We start from the raw sequence: 21,804 nt of genomic DNA on the forward strand, positions 1-21,804 counted from the left end.
AAGTCATTGGGTACATTTAAGGCAGAGATAGATAGGTTCTTGATTAGCCAGGGCATCAAAGGATATGGGGAGGAGCCAGTGGAGTGGGGATGACTGGAAGAATTGGATCAGCCCATGATTGAATGGCAGAGCAGACTCGATGGGCCAAATGGCCCACTTCTGCTCCTATATTTTATGATCTTATGTATTGCATTGTACTGCTACTGCAACTGCAAAGCTGACACATTTCAGGACACACGCCAGTGATATTAAAGCTGATTCTGATTCATTCACCATTTATTGCAGTCAATTTGATGCATCAAAAAGGAAAATTCAGTGACTTAATTACCAATGAAACTTTAAATGGAAACTATACACATTTTATATAAATATATATTATTCTGGTTTCACAGACTTGGCAATTAATTAAAGACCATAATACACAGTTCCTCCTTCAGTCATTTTAACAAGTCCTTCTTTTGACATTTGATGTCAGCACCCTTTCTTTCCACTGCGCTGCCCGTTTGCCCGCCCTTCTGCAGGGATTCGTTATATCCTTGCCTGGTGCATCTGTCCCTCATCTTGTCAAATTGTGGGTTTGGCGTTGGTCAGGTGCTGTTCAGGCGCAGTAAAGTTCCGCTGCTCGTAGGGATGCTATTAACAGAATTAAATATACAGTTGAGCTACAAAGAGGTAGAAACTGAGCATTCGTCATGTGTCAGTGGCTGAAGATTTGGAAAACAGAAACGATTTTTTAGAGCTCTGAAGAAAGGGTAATATGTCACAATAACAGAAGCCAGCCTTGTACGCCCTCTGGTCAGCTCTAGCTTTCAATGTGATAGAAAATGGTGGAATTTTGGCTTCAGTTCCAATTTTCATCCTATTCCCAATTCCCTCAGAGCTATAGAGTGCTACAGCACAGAAACTGGCCCTTTGGCCCATCTAATCCCTGCCAAACTTCTATTCTGCCTAGTTCCATTGACCCATACCCGGCCCATTGCCCTCCAAACTCCTCCCATTATTGTACTTACCCCAGCCTCTCTTTAACATTGCAACGGAGCCCATGCCCATCACTTCCGTTGGCAGCTCATTCCACACCCTCATCACCCTGAGTAAAGAAGTTGCCCCTCAGATTCCCCTTAAATATTTCACCTTTCACCCTTAACTGATGACCTCTAGTTCTAGTCTCACCAAACCTCAGTAGAAAATCCCTGCTTACATTTACCCTTCTATATCCCTCATAATTTTGTATAGCTCTATCAAATCTCCCCTCATTCTCCAATGCTCTAGGGAATAAAGTCCCAACAGATACAGTATTTTTCTATTGAAAAATTGAAACTATTTCAGAGTAAAGGCCCAAGCAATGACCAACATAAAGTTTTCTCTGCAATTAACAACAGTAATATGAAAATTGTAGCGTATATTCACCGGGGTATATGGAGTGTCCAGGGAGGGGTAATACCTCTGGTGAAGGTGCTTTTTTGTGTCCATTCTGGGGCAGCTCATTCATCTTTGGTCTCCACTGGACACTCAGCTCTCTCCTATGGTTCCAAGTAGCTGTTTGCATGTGGCAGTGGCCACGTCCCAGTACACCACTTTGACAGGTGATGATAGCTGGAGGCCTCATACCCCCATGTGATAGGGACGTGTCCTAGCATGTGAAGTCAGCTCCAGGAGAACTTGGCAGTTGAGATCCAACAGCCAGGAAGGCAGTTCTGCAACACTCTGTGGAGAGTGAAAGGCATGACAAGGCACAGGGGTCATGGTCATCCATTGTAACTGAGGAAAACCCCTGTTCTGACAAATACTTGGACCACTGGATCCGAGCTTCCAAAGTCAAGAAAGTAGAACTGCCCCAGTACAGTGGCTTTTCTACTTTAAAAGCTTTCCCACACAGGTTTCCCATCATCATCAGATACAACAGACAACCAACATATACACCGAGGATGCTACTGAACTTACCTGATCCTTGAAGATAATGTTAAAGAACGGTACAGTCCTGTAGATACGAATCGCATATTCATATCCTTCATTTTGAATAAGCGCATTTTCTGATTTCCCAAGATCTCAATCACATGGACATCCCTTCTTTCATCACAGTTGATTGGGCAGAATAACAGTTCAGCACAAACTAGATGGGCCAAAGGGCCTGTTAATCTGTGCTGTAGTACTATGTCTCCAAATAGCTAATGACATTAAGAACCTGGCTAGTGCTCAGATCTTCTGGCCGTTAGTAGTCACGCTGGAATGCCAGCCATCATTACTCAGGGTTCAATTCCTGCCACTAGCTGTAAGGACTTTGTACAGTTTCCTCCCACAGTTCAAAGATGCACCGGTTAGTAAGTAATTGGTCTTTAGAAATTGTCCTGTGATTAGGCTGGGATTACCTAGGTGGGTTGTTGAGCGGTGCAGCTCGTTGGTCCGTGAGAGCCTATTCAGGCACTGGACCGAAATAAATAAATTATTTAACCAAAAGAGTTGCTGTTACTCTTTACCATTTCACCAACTCTGCTCCAACGATGTCATGGACATGATACTGGATGCCCATCTTCACAGCAGACGTTACTTTCCGAGTCTCCAGTTCCGACTGCAACACCTCGTTGTATTTTGATTTCCGAATCATCCCCAGAACAGTTTTCCGACCTGTGGTGTGCAACCCAAGTTTCTGCTTTTAACAACCGGAAAGCAAATTGCAGTTTAGAACAACCCAGCCCGTCTACCGTTCCCCCACCCGCCTCCCCTTTCTCGTCAAAACTTCAAGCTTGTTTAATGTCATTTCCATACACAAGTGTAGAGAAGAATGAAATAATTGGTTCTCCAGATCTAATGTAGCACAAAAAACACAAGACAAAGGACTCAATAGTAATAAAAACCACAATAAATATAAATATACAAGATATCTTATATACATAGATTGATTATATGTCCATAAAGTGACACTAGGAACAGAAGTGTCTGTACACAAGGTGACTGACAGGAAATGAAAAAAGTAGTGAACACAAAGCACACTGCAGATGCTGGGGTCAAATCAACACGTACAAACAAGTTGGATGAACTCAGCAGGTCGGGCAGCATCCGTTGAAAGGAGTCAACGTTTCGGATCGAGACCCTTCGTCCTGACTGCTTCCTTCAATGGATGCTGCCCGACCTGCTGAGTTCATCCAGCTTTTTTGTACGTCATGAAAAAAGTAGTGGTGGTTGGGAGTGTGGAGGGCTGGGTTAGTAGGTGGAAATGTTGATCAGCCTGACTGCCTGTGGAAAGTAACTATTTTTGGTCCTGGTGTGCATGCTACGAAGCCTCCTCCCTGATGGCAGTAGAAAAACAGTCCATGAGCAGAGTGGGTAAGATGCTTCATGATGCTACTGGCCCTCTTCCAGCACCTTTCTGTATATACACTGCCTGTAAAAAGAATTCAGCTTCCTTGGAATTTTTCATGTTTTATTTTTTATTGTTTTACAACATTGAATCACAGTGGATTTAATTTGGCTTTTTTTTTACACTGATCAACAGAAAAAGACTCTTTCATGTCAAAGTAAAAACTGATCTCTACAAAGTGATCCAAGTTAATTACAAATAAAAAAACCAAAATAATTGATTGCATAAGTATTCACCCCCTTTAATAAGACACACTAACTCATCACTGGTGTAGCCAATTGGTTTTAGAACTCACATAATTAGTAAATGGAGATCACCTGTGCGCAGTCAAGGTGTTTCAATCGATTGAAGTAAAAATACGCCTGTATCTGGAAGGTCCAACTGCTGGTGAGTCAGTATCCTGGCAAAAACTACACCAGGAAGACAAAAGAACACTCCAAGCATCTCCGCAAAAAAGTTATTGAAAAGCACAAGTCAGGAGATGGATACAAGAAAATTTCCAGGTCAATGAATATCCCTTGGAGTACAGTTAAGCCAATTATCAAAAAATGGAAAGAAAATGGCACAGCTGTAAATCTGCCTAGAACAGGCCGTCCTCAAAAACTGAGAGGCCGTGCAAGAAGCGGACCAGTGAGGGAGACCAGCAAGAGCCATGTGACAGCTCTGGAGGAGTTACCAGCTTCAGAAGCTGTGTGTACAGCAACTGTTGCCTGGGTGCTTCAGCAGTCGAGGTTTATGGGAGAGTGGCGACGAGAAAGTCGCTGTTTAAAAAAAAACTCTGAAGTCAGCTGGAAGAAGATTCTATGGTCTGATGAAACCAAAATTGAGCTTTTCAGCCATTATACTTAACACTATGCTTAGCATAAGCCGAACACCGCACATAATCAAAAACACACCATCCCTACCGTGAAGCATGGTGGGGGGCTGCATCACGCTGTGGGGTTACTTCACTGCTGCAGGCCCTGGAAGGCTTGTGAAGGTGGAGGGTAAAATGAATGCAGCAAAACCCTGGAGGAAAACCTGATGCAGTCTGCAATAAAAGTGACTGAATTGTTTTCCAGCAAGACAATGAGCCCAAGCATAAAGCCAAAGCTATCTACACAGGAATGGCTTAAAACAACAAAGTTAATGTTGTGGAGTGGCCAAGTCAGAATCCAAACCTCAATCCAATTGTGAATTTGTGGCTGGACTTGAAAAGGGTTATTCACTCATGACACCCATGCTGATAAGAGACCTTCCATACAGACTCAAAGGCTGCAATTACATCTACTAAATACAGACTTGGGGGGGGGGGGGTGTACTTGTGCAATCAATTATTTAGGTTTAATAATTGTAATAAATTTAGACCAATTTGTAGAAATTTGCTTTCACTTTTCTATTGATCAGTTCAAAGAAGCCAAATTAAATCCACTGTCATTCAATGTTGTAAAATGTTTTTTTTAAATGTAATTCATCTGCAGATTTTATCCTTACTTCCCTTAAGTTACTGTGTGTTATGAGTACTACTGTGCTTTACACCCTGGTCTGGAGAAACATTGTCTTGTTTGACGGTACATGTGTATATAGTTAAATGACAATAAACTTGACTTCATGTGTCCTTGGTGCCTACATACATGTGCACAGGAAAAGAGAAATCCTCTTCACACTAAGTTTCAATGTACATGTGATAAATAAATTAATCTGAATCAACATCTGATCCCTCTGCCCTGCACTGGAAGCTGAGAGCTGGAGTGGCGCTTAAACTCACAACTGTCCAATGCACAGCCACGTCACAATATTCTAGGCACTTTAATTTTAAACAGCCACAAAGTTGGCAGCACCCTTCCAACGGAGTCCGAAGGGCTCTTTCACCAAGCATGCTACAATCAATAGTACCTTTCACAAAATACTTTACAAATCGGCCAGCGCCTGGAATAGCAAGCCACCAGCTTCCCACGTCACGCACTGTCAGCACTCCAGCATTCACCAGCTGCCTGTGAGAAGAACCAGAACAGTCAGAAAGTGGAAGCAATCAGATAGATAGATAGATAGATACTTTATTCATCCCCATGGGGAAATTCAACATTTTTTCCAATGTCCCATACACTTATTGTAGCAAAACTAATTACATACAATACTTAACTCAGTAAAAAATATGATATGCATCTAAAATCACCCTCTCAAAAAGCATTAATAATAGCTTTTAAAAAGTTCTTAAGTAGTTTACTTAAATACATTGAGTCCTAACCCCGGCACTTTAACATATCTTACTCCTGGCGGTTGAATTGTAAAGCCGAATGGCATTGGGGAGTATTGATCTCTTCATCCTCAATTTACAGAATGCCAAAGGAAGGGAAAGTGTAAAAGGGGAACTACAGCCAGTTCGACTGACATACATTTCTTTTCATAGAACTTTGCAAAGATTCGACATGTCATCTAAAACTTTAATAAACTTTTATGGATGACAGTGGAGAGAATCCCAGCTGGCTGCATTACAGCCTGGTACAGAAACATTGATGGAAACGTCTACAGAAAGTGGTGGATACAGCCCAGTCCATCACAGGCAAAACCCTCCCCACCACTGATCACATCTACATGGAACACTGCCAAAAGAAAGTAGCATCCATCATCAAGGATCCCCACACTAGCAGGTTCATGAACAGTTATTACCCTACAACCATCAGGCTCTGAACCGGCATGGATAATTTCACTCACCACAACAATGAACTGATTATACAGCCACAGACTCACTACTAAAGACTCTACAACTCAGTGTTATTTTTTATTATCTGCATGATTTGTCTTTTGCATATTAGTTGTCTGTCATTTTTTAAATTTACAGATTTTCTTTTTTTTATTTTCCTGAATTTCAAGGTAGTATACAGGAACATATACAGTACATACTTTGATAATTGTTTTACTTTGAAAGTACTTTGAACTTTGTGAGTCAAAGAATTATTAAGCGAAGTTGACTGTTTATTCCCTTCCATAGCTGCTACCTGAGTTTCTCCAGCATTTTGTGTGTTGCTTAACACTTCATATTCCCTCTGGGTAGTCTCCACCCTGACAGCATGTCCATCGATTCCTTGAAGTTCCAGCAATTACTCTCCATGTCTATTTTTCCTTTCCATTAGATAGATAGATAGATAGATAGATACTTTATTCATCCCCATGGGGAAATTCAACTTTTTTTCCAATGTCCCATACACTTGTTGTAGCAAAATTAATAACATACAATACTTCTCAGTAAAAAAAATATGATATGCATCTAAATCACTATCTCAAAAAGCATTAATAATAGCTTTTAAAAAGTTCTTAAGTCCTGGCGGTTGAATTGTAAAGCCTAATGGCATTGGGGAGTATTGACCTCTTCATCCTGTCTGAGGAGCATTGCATCGATAGTAACCTGTCGCTGAAACTGCTTCTCTGTCTCTGGATGGTGCTATGTAGAGCATGTTCAGAGTTTTCCATAATTGACCGTAGCCTACTCAGCGACCTTCGCTCAGCTACCGATGTTAAACTCTCCAGTACTTTGCCCACGACAGAGCCCGCCTGTCCATTCCTACCCATTCAAACTTTTCTGAATAAAACCTTATTACGGAGTAAAGTTCAAAATTCCAAGTAAATTTATTATCTTAGTACATATCTTCTTCTTCGGTTGTCCATCGGAATCCGATGACGACGTCCACTCCTTTAACAGTATGATCTTTGATGACTATACTGTCCTATCCTGGACCCACAAACTCTGTTGCAGGTGGGATATGTATATGTGGTGTTGGTGGTAGTGATGGCAACCATGGCTGTATTTCTCCTGGCTCTCTTCTGCTGTCTTCCGGTTGTTCTTTCCATCTCCAGAGTACAAACCCTGTCACAGCTGTCGCCAAGTGTTACGGTCAGGAGCAACATCCTCCAGGTCCTCAGTAAGTACATATACGTCACCACATACAAACCTGAGGTTCATTCTCTTGTGGGCATTCATAGTAAATGCAAAGAAACACAACTGACTCAATGAAAAACCACACACAGCTTCCAAACGCTACTCGAAGCGGCAGAACCCATTGTTTGGATGGAGGGATGATGCCGGGCCAGATTGAAAAGGTCAGGATGTCGAGGCCCAAGGCCGGTTCCGATCACCGCTACACGGCTTTGCGCTGAACTATGGGGCTTCTTTACAGATTTCAGTTCAGAAACACTATTTGCTTGCAGTTACTTTTTGCATGATGCTTTCTTTTTATTGTACATTGGGTGTTCGACAGTCTTCTTTATGGGTTAGTTTATTCTTTTATATTATTATGGACAGGATGTAGTTTTTATTCTCTGCACCTTAGTTGTTAGACAGTCCTCCATTTATATATATATATATATATAGGGTTTGCTTTAAGGGCTTCTTTCTGTGGCTGCCTGTTAGGAGACGAATCTCAAGGTTGTATAATGTACACATACTTTGATAATAAACGTACTTTGAACAAGATGGACAAACAAACAATGCACAAGAGGTAACAAACTGCAAATACAAAATGAAAAAAAAAACAAAATAATAGTTATAAATATATAGATCCGCAATAAATATCAAGAACATGAAGTGAAGAGTCCTTCAAAGCAAAGACACGGGTTGTGGGAACCGTTCAGTGTTGGGGTGAATGAAGTTGTGTGAAGTTACCCTCTCTGGTTCAAGAGTCTGATGGTTGAGGGGTAGTAACTGTTCCAGAACCTGGAGGAGTGAGTCCTCGGGCTCCTGGACCTCATCCCTGATGGCAGCAGCGAAAGCAGACCATGGCCTGGGTGGTGGGGATCCTTGATGATGGATGCTGCTTTCCTGCAATAATGCTCCATTTTAAAAACCTCTTACCCACGGCCATTAATCTGAACAATCATTAGCAGCCTCCAGCCCACTCTATTACCTCAGTGAACTATAAACACTTTAAAACAGTTTTTATAATGCTGCTTGTATTGTAAATAAACGCCAATATTTATGCACATTTTATTCCATATTTGCACTTTAACCTCTAAATTATAAGACCATAAGACATTGGAGCACAATTAGGCCATTCGGCCCATTGAACCAGCTCCACCATTCCATCATGGCTGATTATTATCCCTCTCAACCCCATTCTCCTGTCTTCTCCCTACTGACTTACTAATTAAGTACCTATCAACCTCTGCTTTAAATATACCCAATAACTTGGCGTCCACAGTTGTCTGTGCCAATAAATTCCACAGTCTCACCAAACTCTGGCTAAAGAAATGCCTCCTCATCTCCGTTCTAAAAGAACCTGCTTGTATTCTGAGGCTGTGCCCTCTGGTTCAAGACTCTCACTCTCGCCACGTCCACTCTATCTAGGCCTTTCAATATTCGACAGGTTTCAATGAGATCCCCTCTCATTCTTCTAAACTCCAGTGAGTAGAGACTCAGAGCTGTCAAACACTCCTCGTACATTAACCCTTTCGTTCCCGGGATCATTCATGTGAATCTTCCCTGGACCCTCTGTAACGCCTGAACATACTTTATTAGATAAGAACCTCTCTTAGGTTTTTATTTAAGTTTAAGTTCAAGTTCATTGTCATTTGACTGTATAGATGTATAACCCCAAACAAATGTAAAAGACATTAAAAAAGTGAAATATATGATTTCGTGATTTATCCAGAAGGTGTTGACCGAAGATGTTGTATGCAGGCACCATCTTGACCAGATGTTCCCCTCTTCCTAAATAAGGGGCATTTATGGCACAAGTTAAAAAATAAACTGCATACCGCTATTGGTGCTTCATACAGGATGAGAGCTGGGTGGTGACAGGGAGTTCAGTAGTCTTACGGCCGGGGGGGAGGAAGCTGTTTCCCATCCTAACAGTTCTCATCTCAGTGCTACGGTACCTCCTGCCTGATGGTGGGGAGGGTCAAAGAAATTGTTGTACAGATGGGAGGGATGTAATGGTTCATAATGGTTGAATTTTGTCATTTTTGTTGCATGTCACCACGGCAAATTTCTGATGTGTGCAAGTGTAAATATTGAATAAAGTTGATCCCCTTGATCCATGAAGTGACCTTGTCCACTGATTGAACGGCGAAGCAGGTTTGGATGGCTCTGCCGCAACAAACACCTTGTCAATGTAGTAAGACCAAGGATCCGAGTGTGGACTTCACGAAGGGAACACACACCAGTCCTCACCGAGGGATCAGCAATGGGCAGGTGAGCAGTTTCAAGCCCCTGGGTGTCAACATCCCTGAGGATCTATCCTGGGCCCAACATATTGATGCAATTACAAAGAAGGCACGACAGTGGCTATATTTCATTAGGGTTTGAGGAGGTTTGGTATGCCACCAAAGACTCCAGCAACTTTCTACAGATACACCGTGGAGAGAATTCTGATCAGTTGCGTCACCATCTGGTACGGAGGGGCCACAGTACAGGATCAGAAACAACTACAGAGGGTTGCAAACTTAGCTAACTCTATCACGGACACTAGCTTCTCCAACATTGAGGACATCTTCAAAAGGTGATACCTCAAAAAGGCAGCTACCATCATTAACCACCTCCATCACCCAAGACTTCTCATTGCTACCATCACAGGTGATACAGGAGCCTGAAGACACACATTCAATGATTCAGGAATTGTTTCTTCCCCTCTGCCATCAAATTTCTGAATGGACAATGAACCCATGAACACCACCTTATTACTTTTTGCTCTCTTTTGCACTATTTAATTTATTTTTTTCTATATATACAGATACAGTACTTCTCATAGTAATTTATAGTTTTTTAATGTATTGCACTATACTGCTGCCACAAAACAATAAATTTCACGACATATCCCAGTGATATTAAACCTGATTCTGATCCTGCCTGGCTGCAGGGCACTCACGTAATGTCTTGGTCCCGAAACGAAAACTCCTTGAGCATTTGATCCTTGGTGAAGCCCATGTCGACACACGAGTTGAGCACCGTCTCCAGGAACCTCTGCACAGTTGCTGCAGCATCTCTCATCGCCGTGGCAGCCAGAACTTTCCTTTTGTAATCTTCACTAAAAACAACGCCGAATACATCCATGTCAAATCCAAACTGGAAAATTCGAACAACTCCCAGCTCCTTCATCTCATTCTGACAAACAAAAGAGTGAAGATAAAGACTCTCGTTTCATCCATTTTACAAACCAACCCCAGGAACAACAGCAGATACCTTCTGTTAATATGTCAGAGACTTAGGGCTGTGATAAGAAAGATTTTCATTCCTCCTTGGAGAGGATTCAAAGGAGGTTCACAAAAATGATTCCGGGATTGCAAGGCTTGTCATATGAAGATCGTTTGATGGCTCAGGGCCTGCATTCACTGGAATTTGGAAGAATAAGAGGGATCTATTGAATGTTGAAAGACCTCAGGAGTGGATGTGGAGAGAATGTTTCCTTTGGTGGGGGAGTCTTGGACACAGCCTCAGAACAGAGGGACACCTATTTCGTAAGGAGATGAGGAGTAATTTCTTTAGCTACAGATTTTTGATGAGTCAGGACATGAAGGGATACATGAAGAAGGCAGGAGATTGGGGCTGAGAGGGAAATGGATCAACCGTGATAAAATGGCACAGTAGACTCAATGGGCCAAATGGCCTCATTATGCTCCTATATCTTATCGTCTTGGCCAATAAGCTAAAATTTGTAACACAAAATCGAAGTTTGAAAGACAAAATGGAGTCAGCTTGGATTGGGGTGTATCCTGGAGATGTGGACAGACACACATCCTTGAGAAGAGGTACTGGTGAAGAATGTTTTCCTCCTTATAGACTTCTTGTTTGTTTCTTAGCGAGGTGACTTGGCCAAAGGTTGTGAGAGATAAGAAAGTACAAGCTAGTATCTCTAGGGGATGGAAAAGCACTGGGGTAAAAGTTATGTTATTTTCTTGAAGGTTATAAAAAGGGGCAATTTTTTTTCGTGAGGGGAAATCTTGTTCTGTTTTCATTTGTTTTCTTTTGTGAAGAGGATCAATGACCGTGCTGCCTTTCTTTTCTTTCTTGGTTTCAAGGAGAACTTCAGAGTTGTATACTGCGATAATACATGGACCTTTGACTAGGGAGCAGCTACATTGTTCTTTGAAAATGACACACAGGTAGATAGGGGAGTGAAGAAGGCCACTGAAATGCTTGCTTTCGGCCATGCTTTTGAGTACAGGAGCTGGGAGATAGGACATCATGTTACAGCTGATATGGCTACATTGGGAGGAATTGTACAGTTCCAGTCTCCCCGCTCTTGGAGGACAAAATTAAACTGGGAAGGGAGTAAGAATTGATCTAAGGCAATGTTACTGGGACTGGTGTGCTTGAGTTACAAGCAGAGGCTGAATAAACTGGCACTGTTTTCAAGGGACTGTCTGCCTGCAGACACATCCAGAACTCTATTGGATGCTAAAGTAATTCATTGAACCACTTATTTTTTATTGTCTTCTTTTGCACGTTGGTTGCTTGTCTGTCTTTATTTATGTATGGCTTTTCATACACACAATTGTGTTTCTTTAGTTTTCTTGTAAATGCCCGCAAGAAAATTAAACTCCGGTTGCACTGTATATGGTGACATATACGTACTTTGATAATAAATTTACTTTGAACTTTGAAAATACATTCCACGTACGCACTGGTCATCGACCAGATGGTCACATGCCTTCACACACCACGGCATCACTTCAAAGTTCAAAGTAAATGTATTATCAAAATACATCATATACAAATCTGAAATTTGTTTTCTTGTGAGCATTCACAATAAATACAAAGAAACACACTGGACTCAATGAAAAACCACACACAACAGAGACAGACAACCAATGTGTAAAACAAAACAAACTGAAAAAATATATTAATAAATAAATAAGCAATAAACATCAAGAACATGAGACGAAGAGTCCTTGAAAGCAAGTCCAGAGGTTGTGGGAACAGTTCAGTGATGGGGCGAGTGAAGTTGAGAAAACTTATCCCCACTGTCAAGTCAAGTCACTTTTATTGTGATTTTGAGCATAACTGCTGGTACAGTGCATAGTAAAAACGAGACTTTTTCAGGATCATGATGTTACATGACAAAAACTAGACTGAACTACGTAAAAAACACAGAAAAAAACTACACTAGACTACAGACCCACCCAGGACTGCATAAAGTGCACAAAACAGTGCAGGCATTACAATAAATAATAAACAAGACAATAGGGCAGTAAGGTGTCAGTCCAGGCTCTGGGTATTGAGGAATCTGATAGTTCGAGGAAAGAAACCATTACATAGTCTGGTCGTGAGAGCCCGAATGCTTCGGAGCCTTTTCCCAGACGGCAGGAGGGAGAAGAGTTTGTATGACAGGTGGTGGGATCTTTCATAATGCTGTTTGCTTTGCGGATGCAGCGTGTGGTATAAATGTCCGTGATGGCGGGAAGAGAGTTCCCGATGATCTTCTCAGCTGACCTCACTATCCGCTGCAGGGTCTTGCGATCTGAGATGGTGCAATTTCCGAACCAGGCAGTGATGCAGCTGCTCAGGATGCTCTCAATACAACCCCTGTAGAATGTGTAGAGGATGGGGGGGGTGGGAGATGGACTTTCCTCAGCCTTCACAGAAAGTAGAGACGCTGCTGGGCTTTCTTCACTATGGAGCTGGTGTTGAGGGACCAGGTGAGATTCTCCGCCAGGTGAACACTAAGAAATTTGGTTCTCTTAACGATCTCTACCGAGGAACTGCAATGTTCAGCGGGGAGTGGTTGCTCCGTGCCCTCCTGAAGTCAACAACCATCTCTTTTGTTTTGTTCACATTCAGAGACAGGTTGTCGGCTCTGCACCAGTCTGTTAGCCACTGCACCTCCTCTCTGTAAGCTGACTCGTCGTCACTGGTTTAACAGCCTCATGGTTGAGGGGTGATAACTGTTCCTGAACCTGGTGATGTGAGTCCTGAGGCTCCTGTACCTCCTTCCAGCAGCAGTGAGAAGAGAGCATGGCCTGGGTAGTGGGGGTCCCTGATGATGGACACTGCTTTCCTGTGTCAGTGATCCTTTTAAATGTACTCAATAGTGGGGAGGGCTTTATCCACTAGTTTGGGAGGGCTGTTCAAGGGCATCGGTGTTTCCATACCAGGCCATGATGCAAGCAGAGAGCATACAGCATGCAACGTGCACTAACTACAAGCACTACTGCACTGCTACACTGGATGCTTCACACACACCCTGGAGCAAATATTCCACCCACACACAATTTTTACAATGCTGTTAAAACCATCTACGGCCCAATAAATCAATGTGTTACTCCCCTGAAAACAGCAGATGGTCAAGCTCTTCTGAAGAATCAGAATACCATTCTGCTGAGGTGGGCTGAGCATTCTAACACCTGCTTAATCAGGATTCTGACGAAGACCCCACCATCCTGGATGAACTGCCTGTACTTTCTCTTATCCACAACCTTAGTCTACCACCAAGCTTCCAGGAGGTTCTATCAGCTATCCATTCCCTTAAGAACAACAAGTCCCCTTGCAATGACAATATCCCTGCCGAGTTACTGAAGAACGGAGGGTACATGCACATACTGGTATGTGCACCCTCTACCAGTACATCACCAAGGCCTGGACTGATAAGAACATCCCACAGCAATGGAGAAATGAAAACATCATTGTCATTTATAAGAACAAGGGTAACAAGGCTATCTGCAGCAATAGAAGGGGCATATCACTCCTTTCTGTTGCTGAAAAGGTCCTGGCTAAGGTGATGCTTCAGAGGCTCATCAGCTACGTCACCGAGTCAATGCTGCCTGAATCGCAGTGTGGATTTAGAAAGAACAGGAGCACGATCGACATGATCTTCACAGCCCAGCAGCTTCAGGAAAATTGCCGGGAGTAACATCAAGACCTGTTTATGGCCTTTGTCGACCTCTCCAAAGCATTCAACACTGTGCAAAGAGAGCTCTTATGGGATCTCCTCAGGTTTGGCTGTCCCAATAAATTTGTTAACATCCTCTGCCAGTTCCATGATGGGATGACTGCTCAGGTGACCGTAGGAGGACAAAAGTCCAAGCCCTTCCTTGTATGCACGGAGGCGAGGCAGGGGTGTGTGCTAGCGCCAGTGCTCTTTAACATCTTCCTCTGTGTGTTACCAAGCTTCTCCAGAACGAGATTGAGGATAGCAGCAGTGTGGCAGTGGACGTCAGATTAGATGGCAACCTCTTTAACATCAGGAGACTTGTAATACTTGTAAAGACCAACTGCAGAAGTATTGAGGCCATGATCACCCAGTGTCAGCTGCAGTGGCTGGGGCATGTGATAAGGATGCCCCCATGTTGGCTACCCCACAGAGTATTATACAGCAGCTACATCATGGTCGACACTCAGCTGGAGGGCCGAAGAGGCGCTATAAGGATCAGATGAAGAATGCTTTAAGGAAGTGCAAGATCAGACCTGAGGACCTGGAGGATGTTGCTGCTCACTGTAACACTTGGTGACAGCTGTGACAGGGTTCGTATTCTGGAGATGGAAAGAACAACCAGAAGACAGCAGAAGAGAGCCAGGAGAAATGCAGCCATGGTTGCTATCACTACCACCATGACCACATATACATATCCCACCTGCAATAGAGCTTGTGGGTCCAGGATAGGACTGTATAGTCATCAAAGATCTCACCGTTAAAGGAGTGGACATTGTCATCGGATTCCGATGGAGAACCGAAGATGATGCAACCAGATAGTATACTCTCCACTACACATCTATAGAAGTTTATCAAAGTTTGAGATGACATGCTGACTTACCAGCTGACGATCGACTGAAGTTTTGTCTTTAACAATGCTGTAAAGCTGATGCTTCAGGACAATGGGTGGAAGGGAATCATCGAATAACTTGCGAGGAAACAAGGATGCCAGAAAAATCAATGCAGATTTTGTGTCATTTGGCACATCTGTGAAATCGCAAAGACAAAAAAAAGCCTCTCTTTATTTGGTCATTTACAAAAAGACAGAAGATATAAAACTTCTACCATGATACAGTAGAGCATGGTGGCACCGTAGAGTAGTGGCTAGATTAGGGTGATTATAGTGCCAGCTACCTGGGTTCAATTCCTGCCCTGTCCTGTAAGGAGTTTGTGCGCTCTCCTCATAATCTTGTGCATTTCCTCCAGGTGTTCTGGATTCCTCCCACATTCCACAAACATTTACCGATTAGTAACGTTTAGTAATCTGTGAGCAAGCTATGTTGGTGCTGGATGCGTGGCAATACTGCGGGCTACTCCCAGCACAACCCTTGCTGACACAGCACATTTTATTACACGATCCTGACCGTGTACATTCCTGAGAATTCCAACACTAATTGCCCATCCTAACTGACCCTGAGCTGAAGTGTTACACGAGTAAGTATGCAGTCACTTACAGACCAGAGTGGACAAGGCAGAACTATCAGCTTTGACACCAAGATCCAGGTGTTTCGTGATTATTACATCGCCTTAAGGCCATTCAGCCCATCCATTCTGCTCTGCCGATCCATCGTGGCTGATTTATTATCCCTCCCAACTGCAAACTCCTGCCTTCTCCCTGTAACACGATGTCCTGACTAAACAAGAACCTGTCAACCTCCACTTTAAATATACCCAGTGACTTGGCCTCTACAGCTGTCAGTGTTAATGAATTCTACAGATTCACTACCATCTGACTAATTCCTCCTCATCTCTGTTCTAAAGGGATGTCCCTCTATTTTGAGGCTACTGTGGTCCTAGACTCCCCCACCATAGGTAACAACCTCTCCACATCCACTCTATCTAGACCTTTCAATATTCGATTGGTTTCAATGTTAAACTCCAGAAAATACAGGCCCGGAGCCATCAACTTATCACTGAGATTAGATTTTTTTAAAATTCCAAATCTACTTAACATCCCAAATTTAAAATTGGTAATCTGAGCCACGGGATTTGATTCAGGACCCTTGATAGTGGACCTCTACCTTACCCTACCTGGTTATAGGGATTATCAAGCTGCCAATTTTGTAGGAGTTCTGGGGCCTGGAGAAAATTGCAGAAACTTCCACTTTAAATATACCCAATGACTTGACCTCCGCAGCCATCACATGTCCTAAAGCAGGGGTCCCCAACCATTTTTATGCCATGGACCCCATCGTTAACCAAGGGGTCTGTGGACCCCAGGTTGGGAACCTCTGTATTTAAAGGGACATCCTTGTAGTCTGAGGCTGGGCCCTCTGTTCCTATATTCACCCACTACTGGAAAAATTCTCTCTACTCCACTCACAGACAAGGGTTCAGAAACAGCTCTTTTCCCCTTTCTATCAGATTTCTGAATGGTCAGTGAAGATGACCTCCTTATTCCTTCATTTGCTGTGTTTAGTTTTAATTTGCAGTAACACCACCTCCCATCAGAGGACATCTTCTAAAGGTGATGCCTCAAAAAGGCGGCATCCATCGTTAAGGACCTCCATCACTCAGTACATGCCCCCTGCTCATTGCTACCATCATGGAGTTGGTACAAGAGTGTGAAGAATATTTAGGAACAGCTTCTTGCCCTCCAGCATCTGATTTCTGAACAGACAATGAGCCCACATACACCACCTCACTGTTTTCCCTTTGTTTTGCAATGCATATAATTAAATGTTAATACTTATTGTAATTTAGTTTTTTTTTAATTATGCATTGCTGTCACAAAACAATGAACCCACATACACTACTTCACTACCTTTTCCAGTTGGCTCTGTTTTTGCACCACTCACTTAATTTAATTTTTTTAAATACCTTAGTTTTTATTATAATCTATGCACTGTATTACTGCCGCATGATGACAAATTTCACAACGTATGCCAGTGACATGAAACCTGATGTTTCTGTCTTCGCACTGGACTACTGTCACAAAACAACAAATTTCACATCGTATGTTAGTGATAATAATTCTGAACTCAGTAGACCTTGGCCAAAAGGTGAAATTAAAACATTAAGGTTTTTCATCTCAACATGATTACCTTCATACTCGTCCGTTTTGTTCTTATCCAATGAATTAAATCCATCTGCAGTCTCTAATTTACGCCTCTTAACCTGCCGGAAGATGTCTGGAATCAGGTTTCTCTTGCGGTTCATAGCTGTAAGCGAAAAACAAATGTCAGCATGCACACCACATTGTCAGTTACCGTATCCAGAGCTGCTTCAAGGCACAGTACAGCGGAATCTGGTTAAATGGGCCATCTTGGTGACTTTGGACAGTCGCTTATTTGAGACAACTCAAAGAATAAAGACTAATTGAGAAAATAGCTGGAAATCCCTTCATTTATTTGGGACACTATGTTGCTTAACTGGGACAAGAGACTGTTGCCGAATAGCTTCTAACTAGTGCCAGTCACTTGTTTGGCTGTTAGACACTATATCGTGCTTAGAGCAAAGTTTTTAAAATCGCGTCAAATTCATGTCTTTGTGTTCAAAAAGTAGTGATTATTTTATCACTGATAGTTGGCGTGAAATAAACAGCCAGACAATTCAGAACAGTTTTGCTCACTGCGGTTTCAAGCATTCAGGCCTGGAGATGCCAGAAACAGCCGGAAGTGAAAATGAAACAATTTCACTACTTCAACAAGTTAGGGACTATGAAGAATTTGAAGATATACATTTGGAGGATGCAATTGTTGAAGACATTACATGAAAGTAGTCCATTGTCTGCGAAAGTGTCTGAACTTATTTGTTAATTTACAGTGAATCAAAAGAATACTGCCACATACACTGGATGAATTCCTCCATCAATAACTATTAGAAACTAATACACAGTTTTATAGTACTGTAGTACTATTGGTAATGTTCTAATTTGTTCTGTATTTCATTTAAAAACATAATTTGTTACTCAGTTAAACAGTAATTTGTCTTTTTTTATACCCTTTCAACTATTTCCATGAAACTTCAGCTATTTGGGGACAGCTGTTTAATTGAGTCAAACTGCAGTGGTCCCAATGTGTCCCAAATGACCAGGATCCACTGTATCATGTTGTGTTAATGGCAATAATACACATACTATCTGATATAACCAAACAGGAGTTAGAAGCATGCATTTGTAACGTCAGAATAGTCACTGTCAATAATAGTAAGAGTGTTAAACAAAGAAAATGCCCTTTGGCCCACCGAGCACCTGCTGACCATCAAACCAACATTTACACTGGGGATCAGGGGTTCCCAACCCCTTGCTTAATGGCATCTGTCCATGGCATAAAAAAAGGTTGGAAACTCCTGCTGTGGATGAAGACCAGCAAGGATGAGGGCTTGTGACCCCTGCCCCCACCTCAGGTCAGCGAGTCCAGAGATTGAGTCCCATGATGGCAAGTCCTCGGGTCAATACTGAAGATTAAACACCAAAGTCAGTAAGTTTGGGAGTTGGGGGCTGTTGGCCAAAGCTCTGGATCTGCAAGCCAACCGGAGAAGTCAGGCCTGATATCTGACTCTCCATGAGACCACTGGAGACTGGGGGGGGTGGGGGGGGGGGGGGAGTGTGTGTGTGTGTGTGTTAGTTAGATCTAAGTGACTTTGACTATGGAAAGATTGTTTGTGGCAGACAGAATTGTTGGAATTTCTCAGAAACTTCTGATCTCCTGGCATTTTCACACAACACCCTCTAGAGTTTACAGAAAATAGTGCAAAACACAAAAAAAAACATCCAGTGAGTGGTAGTTCTTGGGGTGAAATTGCCTTGTTGATGAGAGGTCAGAGGAGAATGTCCAGACCGGTTCGAGCTGACAGGAAGGCGACAGTAACTCAAGTACGCACATGTTACAACAATAGCGTGCAAAAGAGCATCTCTGAACACACAACATGTTGACGTTTGGGCTACAGCAGCAGAAGACCATGAACATACACTCAGTGGCCACTTCATTAGATACAGGAGGTAGCTAAAATGGTGACCACTGTGTGTATGTGACCAAGACGTTGTTTGGTGATAATATTGCTTGAAGAATTTTGGTTTTGAACTTGCTTGCTGACACTCCTGTGAAAAGCTTTGGGATGTTTTACTGAATTAGATGTTGCTGGAGTTCCCATTGCCATCATCTGGAAATACTCAGCAGCCGAGCAGCTCTCACTGTAGAAATACACTGATGTGTTTTATTGTATTTCACACAAGTTGGGAGAGGTGTAATACATTATAACTTGTTACATATTTATATCTCTGAATACCAAAAGGTGTTCACTCCTCATTCAATTAATGTACTTGTGCCGTTCAGGGACCCACATCCCATAAATTAATCGTGCTGTAAATTGATGGAATTAGGAAATGGAGAATTAGAATGACAATTATGTAATCAAGGACTTTTGTTTAATCAAACTGGATTTCAAAAGGTCACCACCGAATCATTCTGCTCAGCTTTAGTTCCCCTTTGGGCCTGTTTATTAATTTGTTGCTTTCATAATTTACTTCTGTATAAACTGTGATACATTAAATTTTATTTTTATTTATTTAATTTGGAGATACAGCCCAGGACAGATTCTTCAGTCAATGAGCCACACTACCCAGCTACCCACCAGTTTAACCCTAGCCTAATCATGCGACAATTACAAGGACCTATTAACCCACTGAACTCTACGCCTTTGGACTGTGGGAGGAAACCCACACGAACGCACAGCCAGTGGCAGGAATTGAATTCAGGAACACCACGAGCTATAATGGTGATATGCTAACTGCTATTGTGGCACTTGGAGCCATCCTTGCGTTGTATTGTTAATGCAAATGACATGTTGTACTGTTATGTTTCCATGTACACACGACACATAAATGAATCTGAATTTACACTAATTCCTTTCTCATCAATTCTATCCCTTGCCCACACACTAGGGTGAATTTACCAACTGGCAAATTCTCGAACTCTCTGTCTCTATCTCTGGAGACAGTTTATCTATCAATATCTCTTACAAACCCACAGATTCTCAAAGCTACCTGGATAATATCTCTTCCCACCCTGTCACTTGTAAAATTTCCTTCTCCTTCTCTCAATTCCTCCCATTCTGCCGGATCTGCTCTCAGGATGAGGCTTTTCATTCTTCTTCAAAGACTTCCTCCACCATCAACACAGCCCCTACCGAAACTTCTGCCTTCTGCAACGGAATCCCACCACCAAGCGCATCTATCCCTCCCCCCCCCCCCACTTTCCAGAGGGAATAGTCCCTATGTGACTCTCTTGTCCATTCATCCCTCCCTCCTGCCACACTACTACTCAGGACCCCGTCCAGGTGAGGTGACACTACTGTATCCGGTGCCCCCAGTGTGGTCTCCTATATATTGGTAGATTGGAAGACTGCTTCGCCAAGCAACTACACTCTGTCCGCCAGAAAAAGTGGGATTTCCTGGTTGCCACCTACTTCCCATTCCAACATGCCAGTCCATGGCCTCCCCTATTGTTGCGATGAAACCACACTCAGGTTGAAAGAGCAACATCTTATATTCCACCTGAGTAGCCTCCAACTTGATGGCATGAGCATCAGTTTTTCAACATTCCAGTAATGCCCCCCCCCCCCTTCACCATTCTCATTTTCCTCCCTCACTTCATCTCCTTACTGGACCACCATATCCCTCTGGTACTCCTCCCCCTTCATTTTCCTCCATGGCCTTCTGTCCTCTCCTATCAGATTCCCCCTTCTCCAGTCCTTCATAGTTTTCACCTATCAACATCCCAGCTCTGTACTTCACCCGCTTCCCGGTTTCACCTACCTCCTACCACCTCGTACTATTTCCTCTCCTTCACCCACATTCTTGTTCTAACTCCTCATTTCTTATTTAAGTCCAGCTGAAGGTTCTCAGCCCGAAATGTCGACTGTTTACTCTTTTCCATAGATGCTGCCCGGGCTGCTGAGTTCTCCAGCAGCGCTCATCCCAATAAACCCACTTGCCCAAGTTTTGCCCGTAACTTTCTAAACTCTTCCCATCCGTGTACCAGTCGAGCTGTTAATGTACCTGCCTCGTCCACTGCCTCCGGGTACGTAGTTTTGGATCTCACTTCCTCAAAGGACAGTGGAAGTAAAAAAAGACAATGTTTGAAGTGCATATATTGAAACATTGGCCTAGTGAAGGGTCAAGAAAAACCACAATTACCTCAAGAATTGACGAAACAGATGTTGGAGGGGCCGAGTGGCCTCCGCCCAACGCACCGGATGTTGTTGACACAGAATTTACCCTCCACCGCTTACCGCACCCTCTGCACTCTCATCTGCCACCTAGCCTGCGGCGCGTCTGGATGACGTCAGGTGAGCGTCGTTAAATAGTTCCGTCGTGTCCGACGCTCAGACTGGGGGGAAATAGGTTCCAGGAGCGACAAACAAAAACATAAATATAAACTACATTCACTATACAGGCAGCTTATTTACAAGTTTACATTTTAATACTTTGTAACTTTAATAGAATCCACAACCTATGGACTCACTGCTATTATTTATTTATTATTATTATTGTATTTGAACAAATCCTCTTATTTTGCAAACAGGTTGTTTGTCAGTCTTTATGTGTGGTTTTTCATTGATTTGTTG

General features: G+C 42.8%; 1 protein-coding gene across 2 annotated transcripts; it reads right to left on the minus strand.

Moving 5' to 3' along the window:
- Positions 1 to 258: 258 nt before the first annotated feature.
- On the minus strand, positions 259 to 21,511 carry LOC140735261 (inactive serine/threonine-protein kinase 19-like). Of its 2 annotated transcripts, none has more exons than XM_073060114.1 (7): positions 21,374 to 21,511; positions 17,280 to 17,396; positions 15,077 to 15,222; positions 10,195 to 10,430; positions 5,231 to 5,328; positions 2,475 to 2,622; positions 259 to 633 (listed from the first exon to the last, which is right to left on the minus strand). In XM_073060114.1, exons 2-7 carry the CDS (start codon positions 17,392 to 17,394, stop codon positions 588 to 590), a joined length of 789 nt encoding a protein of 262 aa, XP_072916215.1. In that variant the 5' UTR covers positions 17,395 to 17,396; positions 21,374 to 21,511; the 3' UTR covers positions 259 to 587. The 2 variants fall into 2 exon arrangements, with proteins under 2 accessions (XP_072916215.1, XP_072916216.1); XM_073060115.1 differs by having other exon boundaries at positions 21,475 to 21,494.
- Positions 21,512 to 21,804: the final 293 nt, after the last annotated feature.

The sequence above is a fragment of the Hemitrygon akajei genome, chromosome 11 (genome assembly GCF_048418815.1).
Source record: "Hemitrygon akajei chromosome 11, sHemAka1.3, whole genome shotgun sequence".
NCBI classification, from domain to species: Eukaryota; Metazoa; Chordata; class Chondrichthyes; order Myliobatiformes; family Dasyatidae; genus Hemitrygon; species Hemitrygon akajei.